The sequence below is a fragment of the Cervus canadensis genome, chromosome 33 (assembly GCF_019320065.1).
Source record: "Cervus canadensis isolate Bull #8, Minnesota chromosome 33, ASM1932006v1, whole genome shotgun sequence".
Lineage (NCBI taxonomy): Eukaryota > Metazoa > Chordata > Mammalia > Artiodactyla > Cervidae > Cervus > Cervus canadensis.
In genome coordinates, this window is record NC_057418.1 from 12,372,716 (window position 1) to 12,391,292 (window position 18,577).

General features: G+C 43.7%; 1 protein-coding gene across 1 annotated transcript in view; it reads left to right on the top strand.

Moving 5' to 3' along the window:
* Window positions 1-288: 288 nt before the first annotated feature.
* Window positions 289-18,577, top strand: part of HECA (hdc homolog, cell cycle regulator) — a 43,936-nt gene continuing 25,647 nt past the window's right edge. Inside the window, exon 1 of the mRNA XM_043456941.1 lies at window positions 289-706. Coding sequence (XP_043312876.1) covers window positions 427-706 — 280 coding nt within the window. The 5' untranslated portion in view covers window positions 289-426. The remainder of the gene's footprint in view (window positions 707-18,577) is intronic.

Sequence of the window (18,577 nt, forward strand, 5' to 3'; positions counted from 1 at the left end):
ACTCCAAGGCTGCCGGCTCAGCGCGGGGCGTGACGTCACGCGGGCGGGCCAGGCCACCATGAGGTCACCTGGTGGGTGCGGCCAGGCCGAATCCCCAGTGTCGTCACGGGAGGGGGCGGGGCCAGAGCGTGTCAGCGAAGCCGAATCAAAACAAGCCCGAGACCCGCCTTTTCCCTCTGGCTGGAGAGCGTCTTGCTCGCGCCCCGAGCCCGCGGCGCCCGCGCGGCTGCGAGCCTCGGGTGACCGCGCGCCGGCTCCAGGAAGCCGGGGAGGGCGCGGCAGCCGGGATGGCGCGGCGCGGGCCGCGCGGCTAGACGGGCGCCAGCGGAGCCGCCGGCCCGCGCCCTCCGTTCTCGGCCTCCCGGACCCGGCGTCGCGCCGCTGGGAGCCGCCTTCACCGACGCGGGGCACCTGGACGCTCGCGAGATGCCCAACCCCAAAAACAGTAAAGGCGGCCGCAAAAACAAGCGCGCCAACAGCAGCGGGGACGAGCAGGAAAATGGAGCCGGGGCCCTGGCAGTGGCGGGCGCGGCGGGCGCGGCGGGCGCGGCGGCCGGGGGGGCCCTGGCGGCGGCGGCCGGCTGCGGAGCGGCGGCGGCGGGCGCACCCGGCACTGGGGGCGCGGCGGGCGCGGGAGGCGCGGGGCCGGGCGCCGCCAACGCCGCGGCCGCCGCGGGGGCTGCAGCCGCGGGCGACGCCAAGAACGGTAAGTCGGGTCCGGTCGGGCGAGCGCCAACTTCCTCACCGACGGGGACGGCGCGGCGGCGGCGGGGCCCAGGGTGGCGCGGGCGATGCGTGGACAATGCGAGAGTCAGGAAGTGCTCACCCCGCCCCTCCGCCCCTCCGCGGCTGCCCCTTCCCGGTCCCCACGCACGGCGGCGGCGATCGATCTGCGGCCCCGGCTCTGTCCGCGCGGCTCTCCGGTCGCGCGCCCCGGGCAGCCTGCGCCCCAAACTCTGAGGGGCTTTCGGGTCCCGGGTCGGGGCGGCGCTCCCCTCGGGCCCTGCCCGTTGTCCCCGCCCTGGCAAAGCCGAGTGTGTGCTTCAGACCAGGGGGGAGGAAGGAAGGAAGGAAAGAAAGAGCTGCTCAAGTTGAGAAGAATGGTCCGATTGAAAACTTAGGCACCAGTTCCTTCTCCCCCGTGCTCCCCTCACCCACCCGCCTTCCCCTCCCCTGAGTGAAGGGGAGCCTCACATCCCGGCCGACCGGGGCTTGCTGTGTCGATTGCCACAGGTGAAGAGGCCCCGAGACATTTTTACTGTAGGGTGTGTGTGTGTGTGTGTCGCTGGGGTGAGGGGGCGGGGGTGTGCTCTTTAATTCTGTTCGCTTGAGGAAGGAAGAGACTCTGAACTTGACTTCCGTTCTCAGCCCGGAGTTTAAAAAAAAAAAAAATCATTATTTAATTCGACTTCACATTTTAGGAGGAAGCTTAATAATCTGAATCCACCTTTTGAGGGAGCATTTAAGGAATAGTGAAGATGCCACAGGATTGCCGTTGTCACTTCAGAGACACAGTCTTATAGGGTACTGGGCAAACACTTTTTCGGACTTGGGCAGTTCTTTGAATTCCTCTGGTCAAGCAGGTTTTCAGGGCAGGGAATATAGGTATATTTTGATGAAGAGAGATTGGGTTCTTAATATCTGACTTTTAACTTGTAGGTTTCAGCTTCCAAAGCCCTTCTTTATGTAGATCACTTACTTTTAAACAGGTGAACTGCTCTTAGAAGAACCCCCACGGTGATCAGAGCAGAGGAGGCTGAAGATTAGCCTATTAGAAACAGAACCTTAGGCCCCATTGGCTATATCTGTGCAATTTTGAAATAGGAAGTCCCCCCCCCCCCCCAGGAACAAACATCCCACTTGTGAATGTTTGAAAAGTCAAATTTTGGCCAGACTGTCTTTGGCGTGTTCTTTTTTTTTTTTCCCCCCGTGAAAAATCGTGTAGTTGCTCATCTGTGTCCAACTCTTTGCCGCTCCATGGACTGTAGCCTGCCAGGCTCCTCTGTGAAATTCTCCAGGCAAGAATATTGAGTGGGTTGCCGATCCCTTCTCCAGGGGATCTTCCTGACCCAGGGATCAAACCTGGGTCTCCGCCTTCTTTACCTTCTGAGTCACTTTAATGGACCCCCCCCCCCCTTTTTTTTGTACTAAACTTCATCTTGGTATTGATGTGGCAGAGGAGAAAGAAGAGACTCCTTGCTCAGCCATTCAGTTTTGTCATCTTGGGAAGGACAGCTGTTCTGAGCCTCAATTTCCTACCTTGTAAAATCGGGAAAAAGAATTATACTGATTGTATCGGCTCCCTCAGGAAGTTATCATGAAGCTCAGAGTGTCCCTTCTCTACCAGGTCCCCAGGACTTGTTGTTTTAGAGGCTGGTTACATTTGTAGCCAGCTTGGTCAGGTTTGTCAAGGAAAGTAAGTGATCAGTGGATGACAGCTGTCATTCACTCATTCGAAAGATACTGAGCATTGACCATGTTACAAGTACTGTGTTAAGTATTAAAGGACAGTCAAGGAAGGACCCCTGGTCCTCACCAGAGCTTGCCTTCCTGGGGTGGCTCGGAGGGTTTACCCTGCATCTGCTTGAAAGTTTCAGGTTGACTGTTCCCTTTTCTTCTTTCTTCAAAAGAGAAGACCTCCCTCCTAAAGGCGGTGTGAGGGCATGTTTTCCTTAGGCTGTGGTTATGGTGCCCGGTTACTGCTCTCCACTGAAGTGGCAGTCTCAGGTATATTTAGCAGTTCTGTGTGTATCCATGTGAAGGTATGTATTTGTGATTTGGAGCTTGTTTTATTACATGAATGGGGGAGAAAAGGAAGAAAGGGGCCAAACATTGTAATAATCACACTTAGAGAAGGTACAAACTTATGTTAGAGCAGTGAATTGCAATTTTTTTTTGTTTTTAATGTTTGTTTATTTGTATATTTGGCTGTTTCATGTCTCAGTTGGGCGTGCAGGATCTTTAGTTGCAGCATGTGGGATCTAGTTCCCTGGCCAGGGATTGAATCTGGGCCCCCTGCGCTGGGAGCATGGGTGGAGTCTTAGCCACTGAACCACCAAGGAGTCCCCAGTGAGTTGAATTTTATGATGCCAAATTCTTGATTCTGACATGGTGTGAAGTCTCAGTGAGTGATCCACCTTAATGTGAAGAATCTTTCACTGCCGTTGATGATAATTGCACATGGGTGCTGAGGTCTCCTGTGTGCAAAATTGGTAAATAAGGAAATTATAAATGCTTTTTTGTTCTTTTTTTTTTTTCCATTTAAAGATGTGTTTTTTAATGTGGATGTGGGAGAGGTGGCATTGGTGAATTTTTAAAGGAAGGGGCAACTGATACTTGCAACCTCTCAATCAACTGATAAAACCCACTGAGTTTTAAATTTCAGGATGACATTAATTGAACTCATAGTATTTCTAAGTCAATTTTTTTATTTAGCTGTGACATTAGATTTTGTGATTATGAATATTACACATCAGTTATTTCAAGAGTGTAGTACATTTACATTATTAAACTTTTAAATGATTTGCTCTCACTGTTCAAGTCCGTTGTGACCTACATCTGCAAGCATTCAAACTATATGACTTCACCTAAAGTTAATAGTACTTATTTGTAGTTGTTTGGAGTTCATAGGATGGTTTTATGTCTTGTGCTTCCTGGGCAGTGTGGACACCAGGGCAGGGTAATATTGTTCTTAGTTTTTCACTGTTAGTCAGTAGTTATTTATAACTACTGATTCTATAAAAAAGATTTGGTGGTTAGGGAAACCTTGAGGAAGCCATGGCTGGGTTATAGCTGAAGTTAAACTACTTGAAGCTAGGCTTCCTGGTTAAGTTGAATATTAATTGTAAGGACTTTGTACCCCTAAGAAGAAATTAATTAGTACATTTTCAGATACTGGTTTATGAAGTTTTTGTGGGGATTGGAGTAAAAGATGAGGAAGCACAGTCCTCTTTCTACATAGTAAACATCTGCCTGCACATATTGCAACATTTTGATTGTAGATGGACAAGATTTGCCAGTGATTATTTTTAGGTTCTAGTAATCATGCAGTAGATTATACCCATGTATAGTTTCACTCTGGAATTCTGGTTCTATAAGGCCACTGGGTTTTGCTTGAGGCCTAAAAATATATGAACTCTTGGTCATAGAATCTACTTTTTATTGGGCCTGAATCTCAAATCCTTTTTATAAGTTTCTGTTTTATAGATGACCGTGGTTCACCATTCCATTCATTCCTGACTACCGCCAGAACCTCTGGGTTGCTGAGTTTGCCTTCATTCATTCAACCATTCATTCATTATTCTTTGTAGTAGATTGGGTTAGTTTACCCCGTGATTGATCTTGCATTTATTATAATGTATATAATACTATACATAATATTAAGCTGATGCTTAAGCTCCAGTACTTTGGCCACCTGATACGAAGAGCCGACTCATTGGAAAAGACCCTGATGCTGGGAAAGATGAAGGCAGGAGAAGAAGAGGATGACAGAGGATGAGCTGGTTAGGTAGCATCACTGACTCAGTGGACATGAATTTGAGCAAACTCCAGGAGATAGTGGAGGACGGAGGAACCTGACGTGCTGAAGTCCATAGGGTCCAAATAGTCAGACATGACTTAGCAACTGAACAACAACAGCAATATATAATATTATACATTTTTATATATATATATATATATAGTGGCTGACTTACATGATACAAGCCTACTAAGGGTTAGCCACTCATCTTAGATTCTGGAAATAGTCTTTGAGACAAAGGTTTACCTGCCAGCTCTTTACTGGATGTGCTCTTTGCATTGTTACTGGTCAGGGAGTGAGGGAAGCAAGACTGAGCAGAGGGAGGAGCTGAGCTGTGATGTGAGGGAGGTCTGGAGTGGGGTGGCCCTCCTGAGTTATCTTACCTTGAGGCGTGTGGGTGGGACCTTAACTACCCCCCACCCCCACATACACATTGGCTGGTCACTGGACATGGGGTGCCCCCAGGAAGGGAGAATGATCTGGGAGGTGGGTGACAACTGTTAGCTGTAGAGCTTCTGTGGACATTTCAGCAGAGTAGTAAGTACAGGTACATCACTGTTTTTAATGATTGCGTAGTATACCATTGTGTGTCTGCATCTTGGATAAACTGATCATTCTGCTCTTGTTTGATCTTTAAGTTCTTACTTGTACATCTCTAAGCATTATTCAGTTACTTCTTTAGGATAAACTATTACCCGTAGACTTGCTATGTCCAAGAATATGCCCTTTGTTATGACTTTTAACACATGCCTGCAGATTGCCCTATGGAAAGGTTGTACCATTTTAACTTCACTGTGGTCAGAGTGCCCTTTCCCCCCGGCCTCTTCAGTTTCTAGTTCTTACTGTTTTAAAGGTGTGCTGGAGAATTGCTGGTACTCCCCAAATGTATCAGCAATAGGGAGGCCCTGTTTGGATTCAGAGCCTGGGGCAGATGCTGCCATACTTAGGGGTATTTTCCAAGGCTGCATTTATTTCTCCTGTGCTTTTTAGTGACCTGGTGGCTAACAAGGATTCAACAAAATACCTAATAATGGTAAATGGTGTCTTAGTAACTGGTGATAGTCCCTGGGATCACAAAGAGTCAGACACGACTCAGGGATTGAACATGCATGCACAATCATTAGTGAGGATGCAAGCATAAGCTTTTGAAATTCTTTCTGCACTGTTATTCTAGTCTTAAAAAAATAAGCCGTAGAATTTTTTTGTGAGTTTTAGTCAAAACGTGGTGTTTGAACAGACCTGGGTGTAACCCAAGGTGCCACAACTTAAGGGCAAAGTGACCTAACCTCTCTCAGCCTCCACTGTTTGAACACAACCCTTTGGAGTGTTTTTGCAGATTAAGAAAAACGGTATATGTGAAAGATCTTGGCATAGGGCCTGGCAGATATGAACACTATTAACAATGTCTTTTATAAGTTTTGTGATTTGTTCAGCCTTATCCAGTTACAAAACTTGTTAAACTATTCTGTTGAGAACAGACACTGAGAGACAATAAGCTGATTTCTTAATGTATAAAAAGACTGTGGTATCATACAGATTTTTATTCAGGCATTGATTTGACTATACACGATTTTCTATTTTTCCCTCATCACCTCTCTTTTTCTGTAGCTTACCTGGAAAAATCAGAGGATTTAGCCAAAAGAAAAAAGTAAAAAGCACACTGTGAAAACGGTTTCCTCTTCCTTTCTTCATTCATTCATTGATCCATCTAATATGTATTGAGCGCCTGCTATTTGTCAGGCACTGTGTTAGGCTCTGGGATTACAAGGACAAAAGAATCAGGCCCTGGGGGCTTATGGCTTAGTTGGGAGTCTTTATGGAAATGAATGAGAGTAGGTTATTGCATGTGCTACACAAAGGCAGCTATGGAATGAGGAGCAGGAACTTGTGAGGTGGTCACGTATTGGATTAAAGCTGGGCCTTGTGTCTGAGGACATGGGCAAATGAACTGAACACATAAAGTTAAGTTAGTTACTCAGTCATGTCCGACTCTTTGCGACCCTGTGGACTGTAGTCCACCAGGCTCCTCCGTCCATGGGATTCTCCAGGCAAGAATACTGGAGTGGGTTGCCATTTCCTTCTCCAGGGACTTCTTCAGTATAGGTGGTGGTTTAGTTGCTAAATCGTGTCTGACTTTTTTGTGTGTGTGTGTCTGACTTTTACGACCCCATGGACTGTAGACTGCCAGGTTCCTCAGTCCATGGGATTCTCCAGGCAAGAATACTGGAGTGGATTGCCATTTTCTTCTCCGAACACATGAAAGTGAAGAGTAATTCAGAGGAGGTGAGGTGCTCCGGGTGTTCTTTGGGGGTCAGCTGGGGCTTAGTATTATTAAGAGTTAAAAGACCCTTTCCTCTCTCCAGGCAGCAGCTTGAAAGTTCATTCATTAGCCCTTGTGTTTATTTGTTTGTTCATTCACTATTTTGTTCATCTGTGCACTCATGCATTTACTAAACACTTGTTATGTGCCCGCTGTCTTCTATGACTGGGAGTGTAACATTGAATTGTACGTGGAGACACCAGAATCTGCACCCCCACAGGCTCATGGTGAACCTGGGAGAGAGACATGTACACATCAGGGATGATGCTCATAGGTGCCCAGTACAAGAAAGGATTTGTTTCCTGCAAGAGGGGACCTTTGAGCTGAGTCTTGGAGGAAGAGAAGCAGTTAGCTCTGAAAGCAGAGGAAGGGTGTTGCGGGGGTGGCTGGGGCAGGAGGGCGAGAGCCTTGAGTTCTGGTTGCTGCTGTAGTCGCTCGTGGCTGGTGTGAGGCTCGGTGGTGGAAAGGAAGTGGGTCCAGACGGGCAACTCTGGATGCTTTGTCACCAGTACAGAACCATCCCTGAGGTTTATAAGCAAAGACATGATTGGTTGAGCCTGCGAGGGGGAGTAATCATAGGTTGGCAAGCTTGTAAAGTTGTTGTTTATTTTAACATCATGGGTATCTTTCGGCAGTCTTTCTTTTATTACCGCTAATCATGGTTTGGTGGTCCAGCCTGCCGCTGACCGTTGATTGTGATTTTTTAGTAAAGTAGTGGGCACACGGCACACACTGCTTTTCTGCGGAGCAAGATGAAAGTGTGACAGCCCCAAGGAAAAGTCTCTCGTAATTGTAGGCACCAGCATCCTGATGCTCTGTTAGCCATGGGAGGTTAGCTAATTGAGGTGAACTTCAGAGAACCTGACGCCAAGGGAGGGCTGGGTACCATATGAGCCGAAGGGCTTCCTCTGGATGGAGGGGCTGTCGCTATGGTTTATTTTTCACATCTTGATAGAAAGTGCCTATCTCTGTGCTAGGTTGGACTAATTATATTTGTCCTTTTATTTTTTATCTTCATTGAATCAGTTTTAAAACAATAAACTCTGGTGAGGGAGATGTCATTATTTTATACAAAATAACTGTTTTTAAGTTTGTGCGTTTCAGAAAGCTTCTATTTCTCAGTGGTTGGTGAAATAGTAGCTTGCTTTATTTAATCAACAGGATGCTTTAGCTCAGTTGTACTTGAGAGGTTTTTGTAAACTGGCAAAAAATAAGTAGCATTTCTAATTCTTAATTGTATGTTCTGATTTATCAGAAGTGGATAGAAAAACAAATTATTTCTGCTAAATTATACTTAGGAGGATAGTACTTGAAAGCAATCTAAAAGTTAGAAACAAGAAAGATATTAAGAGGAAGTTTAAAGAAAAGTGAACACTTTCCTAAAAAGGAAGTGTTAAATGTTAATCATATCATTGTTTAGATTAATAAGAATGTTTGCATGGTTTTCATATGTACACATATAGTGCAGTGTATTGATACTTCACTGATTGTCAAGGAGGTAAAAACTTTTCTTCTCCCCTCTTAGGTTCACGATTTTGGGGCTTGCAAATTAAACTGACAGAGTAGCAAGAGAAAAGACAGATTTACTCACAGACAAAAATGTGACTCAAAGGGGTGGTTAGAATTTGTGGCTTATATACTATCTTAATAAGAGAAGGGGAGGGGAGAAGGGTTCTTCTAGGAAAGCGAGTGGCTTCTTAGTAAGAGTAGGGGAGAGGGAGAAAGGGTGCCTATAGGAAAACAAATGAATTTTTGAAGAGCTCAGTGGGCCCTAAAAGAAGACACGGGTGATGATCATTTTGTGACAGTGTGTTTAGGTGTGGTGTGGAGACTTATTTCTGATGGTAAAAGGTTCTCAGGTTGCTTTTGAAAGGGGATTTATTACAATTGAGTTCTTTTGAGAGGCTCTGTTTTTAGGCAGAGATTTTAGGAACTCAAATGCCTTCAGCTTAAAATAACTTTTAGGCCACAGTGGCAGATTCTGAACCCCTTCAAAACTTGTTGAAGTTCAGTATCACCCCCATAATAGCAGTTACAAAAGATAGTGCTATAATTCTGAATTTCTATTTTTCATTTTATTGGACATTTATTAGAAATAGATGGCCTTAAGGCATATGCCTTTATAAACTGAGAGGATAAATTAGGTAAAAGTTAGGAAGATATCAACTTGCTCCTATAAGTAAAGAAGATATACTCTTCAAATTTCAAATGGATGTTTTTTCCTAGGGGTTAGTATAGGTTTGATACCTTAGGTCATGTCCCTGTAAATCATAAAAGCATCTCAGGAGTCTTTTGACACTAGTATTGAAACTAAATCACAGACTATTTTAGGTTTCTAAATGAGCACTCCTGAATGTGACAATTACATCAATATAATATTTAGTTGAACTGTAGAATTTATTAAACTGACACATTACATGTTATGCCTGACAAACCTCAGTGCCTGGACAGAAATTGAGGGAATGGGGAATGGAGGGAATCAAGGTCTGGCTATTTTTGATTGGCAGCAGGTGCAGTCTGTAATCTGAGAGGCTGAACCTGGGATGCTTGGTGATGGTTGTTACGAACAGACACAGAACGCTAGAGGCCACGAGAGAGCCTGGCATTGGAAAATAGGAAGCGTTTTTCTGTGGTGGGGGCAGAAATGAGCATGTCTGATACACAGGACAGCTTGGAGAATTCTTCTACTTCACCTCCTTAGATCTGTTCTTACTGGGCAGTGCTTACAAGTTGGAGTCTTGTTAATCCTATAATGATATGATCCCTCTGTATTGGGCATTTTGTTTTACAAATGCTGATGATGTGATGTGGTTCAGTAGCAAATTAGGTAAAATGCCTGGATGGTAGTTATGTTGGGGCTGTAGAACCCCTGGGACCCACAGAAAGCAGGAGCAGCTATTGTCGGCAACAGGATCAATGATCACTCCCTTTATGGCGCTCTGACCGGGAGCCAGGTGGGACCCCCTGCTGTCTGCAGTCTGCATTGGAGGACAGGGACACGAAGCTCCAGAGATGGCCTCCCTCTCTTTTTGCAGAAAAGGCACACTGGTGTTGGAGAGATGTGCTGGACCCTGATGTTGCAATCAGATCTTACGTGATACTGGGTCTGTTTAGACTGATATGCAAACCTGTGTATGAATAATGAACAAGTTTTTAAGTAGAGGGCTTAAATTTAGTATAAAAACATTAAGGGAAGCAATCATTGTTATTATTGTTTAGTCACTAAGTTGTGTTCAGCTCTTTTAGACCCCATGGACTCTAGTCCGCTAGGTTCCTCTGTGTGTGGGGTGTCCTAGGCAAAAATCCTGGAGTCGGTAGCCGTTCTCTTCTCCAAGGGATCTTGCCGATCCAGGGATCAAACTCGGGCCTCCTGCATTGCAGGCAGATTCTTTACCGCTGAGCCACCAGGAAATCCCAAGAAAGCAATAGGGCCATTTAAATTACTTTTAAAAGACCTCATGCTTATCTTTCTGGTGCTTGAACTGAAATTAAATTTGTGAAACAAGAAAACACTTGACCAAGGAAGCACTTAGTTTACACATTGTACACTCATGTTAATCTGATCCTTCTCATGACAAAAGGACTTCCTGGTCTTGGGATGGCGGAAACAGGACATTTGAATGGACACTTCCAGTTCTTAATGGATCACAGTTCATAGCGAGGATGCGATTATCTTCTTTAGGCCGAAGTCCTAGAAGTGAAGTGAGATCACCCACCGGTCACCAGGCATGTGATTTTCAAGGCTTTGATACATGTTGCCAAACTGCTGTCCCTAAAGGATTTCCCTCTTCCCACTGACTCCGGCAATGCATGGAGTGCTCCATCCTCCACACTCCTCCACTGGGAGTTTGATAGCCACTTTCCCCTATGCCAATCAGATAGGTGAAAAGTCACATCCCATTGTAATTCTCATTTCCGTTTATTGAGTTGCCAGCTGAGTGAACGTCTTTTTGTGTGTATACTGTTCGTTTGTGCTTTTTCCTGTTTGTGTTTTTTGTCCATTTAACTAATGGGCATTGATCTGCACACGGTCTTTGTATATTCAGGATACTTTTTGACATACATTTCCCCTGGCTTATTGTTTATCTTCTTACCTTGTTTGAAGCATCCTGGCTGGTTAGAAATGTTGTAGATTTGTATGATCCCAGAAAATCCACGTAGAGATAGAAACTCAAGAGAAAGACAAGAGAGAGTGGGAAAGTTGTCTGTAAAATTACTTGTAGGAAAAGCAGTTCGGGCCTGGAGTCAGGCTAGTGACTGAATTTATTTGGGTATCAGCACATAGTAGCACTGTTAGGTTTGTGAGGTTCTGTTTCCTTTTTGTATTTAATTTGCAAGGCTTTGTTTCACAGGATTGATTATAGTTTCTGCCACCCTCCTTCACCTCCTCCCTGACCACTCCTGTCCAGTTGACAGCTGAGCTCCCATGCTCAACACCTGTCGTTTCCTGCTCATTCTTAAAGTCCCTTGCAGTTTTTATTTCAGCCAGTTCCAAGGACTTTGAAACTTGTAGATAAAAGCTTACTGTTTACTTATCACCTCTGCTACAAACTGAGGCCTCTAATGGCTAAGTTACCCGTAAATTCCCTGTAATCATAAACTTAAATGCTGAATCATAGGAAAGTTCTCACTTTTTTTTCATTCTGGCACTTGGATTGAAATTACATTTCTGTGTTAAGAAAGTGAGAACACAGAACTCACCTGGATCAAGAGTTTATTTGCGCCCTGTTCATCACACTGATCCAGTCTGCCCTGTACTTCTCAAACGTCTGTGACTTGCAGTTCAGTTCAGTTGCTCAGTCATGTCCGACTCTTTGCGACCCCGTGAACTGCAGCATGCCAGGCCTCCCTGTCCGTCACCAACTGCCAGAGTCCACCCAAACACATGTCCATTGAGTTGGTGATGCCATCCAACCATTTCATCCTCTGCCGTCCCCTTCTCCTCCTGCCCTCAATCTTTTCCAGCATCAGGGTCTTTTCAAATGAGTCAGCTCTTTCAGGTGGCCAAAGTATTGGAGTTTCAGCTTCAACATCAGTCCTTCCAATGAACACCCAGGACTGATCTCCTGTAGGATGGACTGGTTGGATCCTTGGACTCCTTGCAGTCCAAGGGACTCTCAAGAGTCTTCTCCAACACCACAGTTGAAAAGCATCAATTCTTCGTCGCTCAGCTTTCTTCACCGTCCAGCTCTCACATCCATACGTGACTACTGGAAAAACCATAGCCTTGACTAGACGGACCTTTGTTCGCAAAGTAACATCTCTGCTTTTTGATATGCTGTCTAGGTTGGTCATAACTTTCCTTCCAAGGAGTAAGTGTCTTTTAATTTCATGGCTGCAATCACCATCTGCAGTGATTTTGGAGCCCTAAAAAATAAAGTCAGCCACTGTTTCCACTGTTTCCCCATCTATTTGCCACGAGGTGATGGGACTAGATGCCATGATCTTAGTTTTCTGAATGTTGAGCTTTAAGTTAACTTTTTCCACTCTCCTCTTTCACTTTCAAGAGGCTCTTTAGTTCTTCTTCACTTTCTGCCATAAGGGTGATGTCATCTGCATATCTGAGGTTATTGATATTTCTCCTGGCAATCTTGATTCCAGCTTGTGCTTCTTCCAGCCCAGCGTTTCTCATGATGTACTCTGCATATAAGTTAAATAAGCAGGGTGACAATAGACAGCCTTGACATACTCCTTTTCCTATTTGGAACCAGTCTGTTGTTCCATGTCCAGTTCTAACTGTTGCTTTCTGACCTGCATACAGGTTTCTCAAGAGGCAGATCAGGTGGTCTGGAATTCCCATCTCCTTCAGAATTTTCCACAGTTTCTTGTGATCTACACAGTCAAAGGCTTTGGCATAGTCAATAAAGCAGAGATAGATGTGACTTGCAGGAGATTCCCAAGCTCACTACTTTCTTAAAGTGTGTGAGATTTGAGAGCCCTAGGTCCTAGCTTGAGGTCTGCCATTTTGCAAGGCTGATGGTGCTTTCTGAGGCTAACTATTCTTATCTGTGGAAAGCAGGATAACATGTTGTGTGTGACTAACTCGTTGCAAAAAACTGTAGTGCTCTTTGAAAAAGCCCATGGTTGTGTCATGCTTTGGGGTTTGGGTGTTTTCTAGTTGGTGTTTTGGTTTTCTCTTTGTCATGGGGCTGTGTGTCTGCGTCCCCTAATGGTGAATGCATGCTCTGATTTGTTGAAAGAACCCAGGGCCAACCTGGGCTTTGCCCCACAGCTTGCAGTGAATGTTGCTCTTCCAAAATGCTGATTCTGCTTCCTTGGGAGAGCCTTTCATTTCTCTGCAGGTTCAGGTCAGGCAGCTCTTGCCGTGTGGGTTTTCCCAAGGAATCTGCAGTGTTGACCTGCTGGTCTCAGGGTGAGCGCCCTCCTTGAGTGGGCTCTTCTAGGGTTTCTGACCCGCTGAGGGGAAGGCCTGCGGAGGCTGAAGCCATGGGGCGGTGCTCTCCCCCAGCCTGAGGAGAGCTGACTTGTGGATTGTTTCGTTGTGATCTGTGAATCATCTGTCCCCAGGTTTCATTATAACCACAAACTGTGCTGTGGTTTTAACCATTTGATTAGCAGAGCCTTGCTTTTGGCCTGTTGTACTGCATGATTTGCACTGGTGTCCCTGTGTCTGTAATCGTGCCTTCTTTAGTTTGTGTCCACTCACTTCAGGCCTTTGTGCTCCCTGCTCTTTACCAGCTTCTTGGGTTCTGTGGAGTAGGAGTTTGTGTTGTAAAAGCGTTTGGGATACTTTCATAACACTTTTGTGCATGCGTGCTAAGTCACTTCAGTCGTGTCTGACTCTGTGCGACCCTATGGAGCCTGCCAGGCTCCTCTGTGGGATTCTCCAGGCAAGAATACTGGAGTGGGTTGCCATTTCCTCCTCCAGGTCATAACACTTTGGGCTGTTTCCTTACCTCCCTTTCAGATTTTACCTCTTAAATAAGATTAAAGAATTGTGAATATACCAAATTGTATTATGGATTTTAACAAGATAACTTCTATAGGCATATGACACTTGGTATGTGTCTGTGTCAGTTGTTTCTATAAATGTATGGATGCGTTTTTTAAATATGGATGTGTTTTTTTAAATCATTATTTTTCTTGGTATTTGGTTGATTAAAAACAAGCCTTCTCTTTGAGATATTCAGATTTGAAATTTTTGACTTTGTATCAGTTTTCCTCATAGTTTATTTTTTAATGTTCCATGAGATGTGTGATCTAAAGATGACTTGGAAGAGTTTTTGAAGAATTAATTTGAAATTTTTTCTCTTGACAGATTTGGAAATACTGATTAGAATTTTTACAGAGTATAATCATATATACATTTGTATATGTTTATAAATTTTAATATAATTGTATTTAACTGGACAAATTCTTTTATGACCAAAGAGAACTTTCTAGATATTTTTGCTAATTTATAAATGGTATATTTCCCCTCTAGTTTAGAAATGAATAGTTTTGAGCCTTTGAAAATAGTCATACTATAAAATTATATTTTGTGTTCCACAAAAGTTAGTAACTGGGAAAGGAGTGATTGTTTAGTTAATAATATAATGGCATCTTTAGCTTAGTGTATCAGTGGGGTAAAAACTTTGAGCTCCCTTTGCAGTAGGAAATTTTATGGTGTACTCTTCTGAAAATAAGTCATAGCAGCTTTATTGAGTGTGTATATGTGGTGAACTACTGAGTTTGGACGTAGACGCGATTTATTTTTGAGTCTAGTGTTCCTTTTCACTGAGGCATGTATAAGGCTTAGACGCACCCTCTCCTTTGACAAGTCTCTCCTTGTCACAACAGGTTCTGTAACTTGCTTGTTGGTTGCTGATGCAGCGTTTCAGAAATAGGCCAAGTAGTGTGGCCCTCCAGGCTAAAGCTTTGTCTTCTCTCCCTGGCTCACAGCGGAGTGACTGCAGGGGTGGAAGGGAATGCTATAACGCGTTTCCCCAGGTTTATTTTGAAGGGAAGGCAAGGGACCTGAGAGAGTGTATTTTTCAGGGAGTTCAGCAGGATAGGAAGGAATATGGAAAACAAAGGAGTGTAAGGATTGATTTAGCTTGGAGTGTGGATAGAGTAGGGAAATGAATTTAGCCACGTTGTGCTGGGGATTTATTGATTTAATGACAACAGTAGCCTGAAAATCTTCTTGGGGATTGTTGGCATGTTGACCCAAGCAGGGTTCAGGCAAAGCAGGTTGAGGTTCTGCTTCTCAACGCCAGCTCTTTCTGCTGTCTCATTCCACAGTGTCTACTGATACAATGCCAAATCTGTATGTTCTTTCCAAGAAAAGTTGTTTTATCCTTGTTGACGAGTAAGCCTTTGCTCATGGCTTTTTTTTTTTTTTTGAGATTAGTACTTCTGTTAGCTAGAGTAGATTTACCTCACTCTCTTTCTTTGTTTTTAAGGAGTGCAAAGATTGGGGCCAGGAAATCTTTATATTGTAATTGGGTTTAAGCACTTGTTTCTTTCACTTGACTTTCTGTAGACCTAGTTTTTAAATAATTCTGGATTGATGTGGGCATTGACTGTTCTGAATAAACTTGTGTAACCAGATCATAGTAGGTAGTTTGATAATTTTGAATGAGACACTATTTCAAATTCGAGAACTGCTTACTATATCTTGTTACACAGAATTATTGGTCACTGCCTCTCTTTTTAAGCTGGCTCTGTGCTCTTTATTGATCTCTGCAGTGTGGGTGGGTATGGAAGAGGGAAGGCGCCTTGCTAGCTTAATGACCTTGGGCAGAGCACTAAAGGATTCCCTTGTGGACTTAGGACATGTTTGTAGAATCTGAACCAAGGGATTGTCTTATTTGTATTGTGTGAAATTTTGGTATTTTTAAGGAACATTCAGGGAAAATTATGAAACCTTTATCTTCATCCTGAAATTCAGCCTAAAGCAGACGTATTTAGGGTCTGGGTCTTTTTAGGTCTTGACATGATCTCTGGTAGACAAGAAAACTGTCAGTTTTCTACTTTAAAGTCATTATTGACACAGATTTCTTACTGGTATCAGGGTTTTTGAGCCAGAATGGAAGTTTAAAGATGGATAAAATGTAAGTCTGTAGCTTTCTATTTAGTTTTAACTTCAGACTAGGTAGGCTTGTGAATTTTAACTGAACCTAAGAAAGAGTGAGTCTAGGAGAATAAACTGAATCTATTGAGACAACTTTAAAAACCCAAGTTGTTAAATATAGTTGAAGAGCACATTGTTGTTCTTTATTTTTTTGGTTGGTGGGGGAAATATGAGGCTTCCATGTTTATTTGGGTAGAGTGGTTTGTCTGAGTAAAAGTCTTGTGTTTAAATCCTATTCAAAGCATGAAAACATGTTTAACTGAATTTAATCTCCATGTACTCAACTTGCTACCCTCTTTGGAACAGTCTCACACACTAAAATAACATCAGAGAGGATAAACTAAATCATAGGTTAAGACTGATATGCTTAAGTGAGCTTTTCTATAGCTCCCATACTAATTAAAACAAGTTGACAAAATACTTTGAAAGTATTAGTTTCCCTTCGTTACAGGACTTAGTATCTTTTAAAAAGTTTTAGTAGAGAAAGGTCTCGAAATAGTTGAGAAAATTTACTTAAAAACTTTTTTAGTTTTCACTTGAGAAAATACTCAGCAGTTAGTCAAGAAATGATTTCTAACCCCCGGTGAGCCTGAGGTGTGCTGTGGGCACCGGTCTCCTCCTCCTCTGGTCTGCGCTCAGTGCTGCCCCACGGGGCCGGCTGGTGACCGCAGCAGAGGCTAGGCACACGGGCCTCGTGGGTGGCCGGGTGGGAGATCCAGGCCTGGGCCTGGTCGTGGCGCTCTCTGAGTGTAGCCGAGGGACGTGGGGCTTTGGGCTGGGAGTTTCTGAGATTGCTGAAAGCATGTGTGATGTCATCATCGTGTAATCTTCAGCAGGCTGATTTGAAGGTGTTGATAAAACTTTTTTAAGACAGATATACTTAAGTGAGCTTTATTATAGCTCCTGTATTAAAACAAGTTGACAAAATACTTGAAAAATACTTTTTTTGCTTGTGTATCCCCTAAAGGAATTTGAGAAAGCAAAGTCCCGTTTACTTAATACTATTTCACCCTGTTTTTGTTTGTTTGTTTAAGTTTAAATGCAGAGGGTACAGTCTTCAGTTTATTGTAAATCTTGTCATTTTGATGTATTTAAACAGAATCCAAATAGCATAGTAACTTGATAGCCATAGTCATTTAAAAGATCATGGTCAGAAATTTTACATTTTTTTCTATTTTTATTATCCTGTCATTTTTCTATAACAAAATGTCTTTAAACTTAAATTTATATTAAGAACTACTTCCGGAATGGCAGAAAGACCTCTAGATATCTGCCTCTCCTTAAAAACAATGTGAACACCGGAAAAAATGATCAAAATCAACTTTTCAGAATTCTAGAAATTAACAAAAGACTTGCTATAATCCTTGGAGTTTTTATTCAAGGGAAATGACTTAGTCATAGTAGGAACAATGAATTTTGTTTACTCTTAACTTGCTCTGTTCCTGTCCCTCTCCCTGGCTCCATGGTAGCTTGTGTGTTTTTTTTTTTTTTTAAATTTATATTTACATATGTATGTGTGTGTCTGAAGTATGGTTGATGGTTGATTTGCAATGTTGTGTTAGTTTCTGGTGTATAGCAAAGTGATTTAGTTTTCTACATGCATATGTATATGTATACTTTTCAGATTCTTTTCCTTTGGTTGTTATAAGATATTGAATATAATTCCTTCTTCTGTACAGTAGGACCTTGTTGTTTATCTATTTTATACATAGTAGTATGCATTGTGAAAGTAGTGCCTGACTCTTTGTGAGCCCATAGACTATACAGTGCATGGAATTCTCCAGGCCAGCATACTGGAGTGGGTAGCTGTTCACTTCTCCAGGGGATCTTCCCAACCCAGGGATCAAACTCAGGTCTCCTGCATTGCTGGTGGGTGCTTTACCAGCTCAGCGCCGAGGGAAGCCCTGTAATATGCATGGTAGTTTTAAAACAAGCAGCCTAGTAGTCATTGGAGGGGGAAGAACAGGTTTGAAGCTTCCCAGAAAACTCTAGTCCCAGAGACCTGCCATTGTTTGACGTGTCTGGAAGCTGCCTGGTAAAACCTCATTCACAGGCTGGTCTTTATTTGACCTGGCTCAGAGGTTACCCAGTGTTAGAAGCCCTCTTAGGATGTCTGCTGAACACACTCAGCAACAGTTGTTTGTCCTTTTAATTGTGATACTAGCCAGCAGCCATGATACCAGTTGGAGCAAACAAGAAATGGGTCAAAACACTTAAGAAGAATGTCCTGAAAGTGCGAAGTCCATCAGTGGTTTTGAGAAGCTCTGACACATTCCTGGTGCCCTAGAGCAGGGGTCCCTAGCCTCCAGGATCTAATGCCTGATGATCTGAGGTGGAGTTGATGCAGTAATAATAGAAATAATGTGCACAGTAAATGTAATGCACTTGAGCCATCCCAAAACCATCCCCCCAACCCTTGGTCTATGGAAAAGTTGTCTTCCATGAAACCGATCCCTGGTGCCAAAGAAGTTGGGGACTGCTGCTCTAGAAGACGGTGCACGTGGGCAGGGCTCAGAGCATGCCCAGGGAAGACTTGAAGAGCCCCTCATTCTTGATTCTGGCTGATTTTGAGACTCCAGAAAAGCTGAAAGTAAAGGCCAGTAGGGTTGTAAACTGTTGAAGCGTTGAAGGCTTACCCAGCACACACACAGCCCCTTGGCAC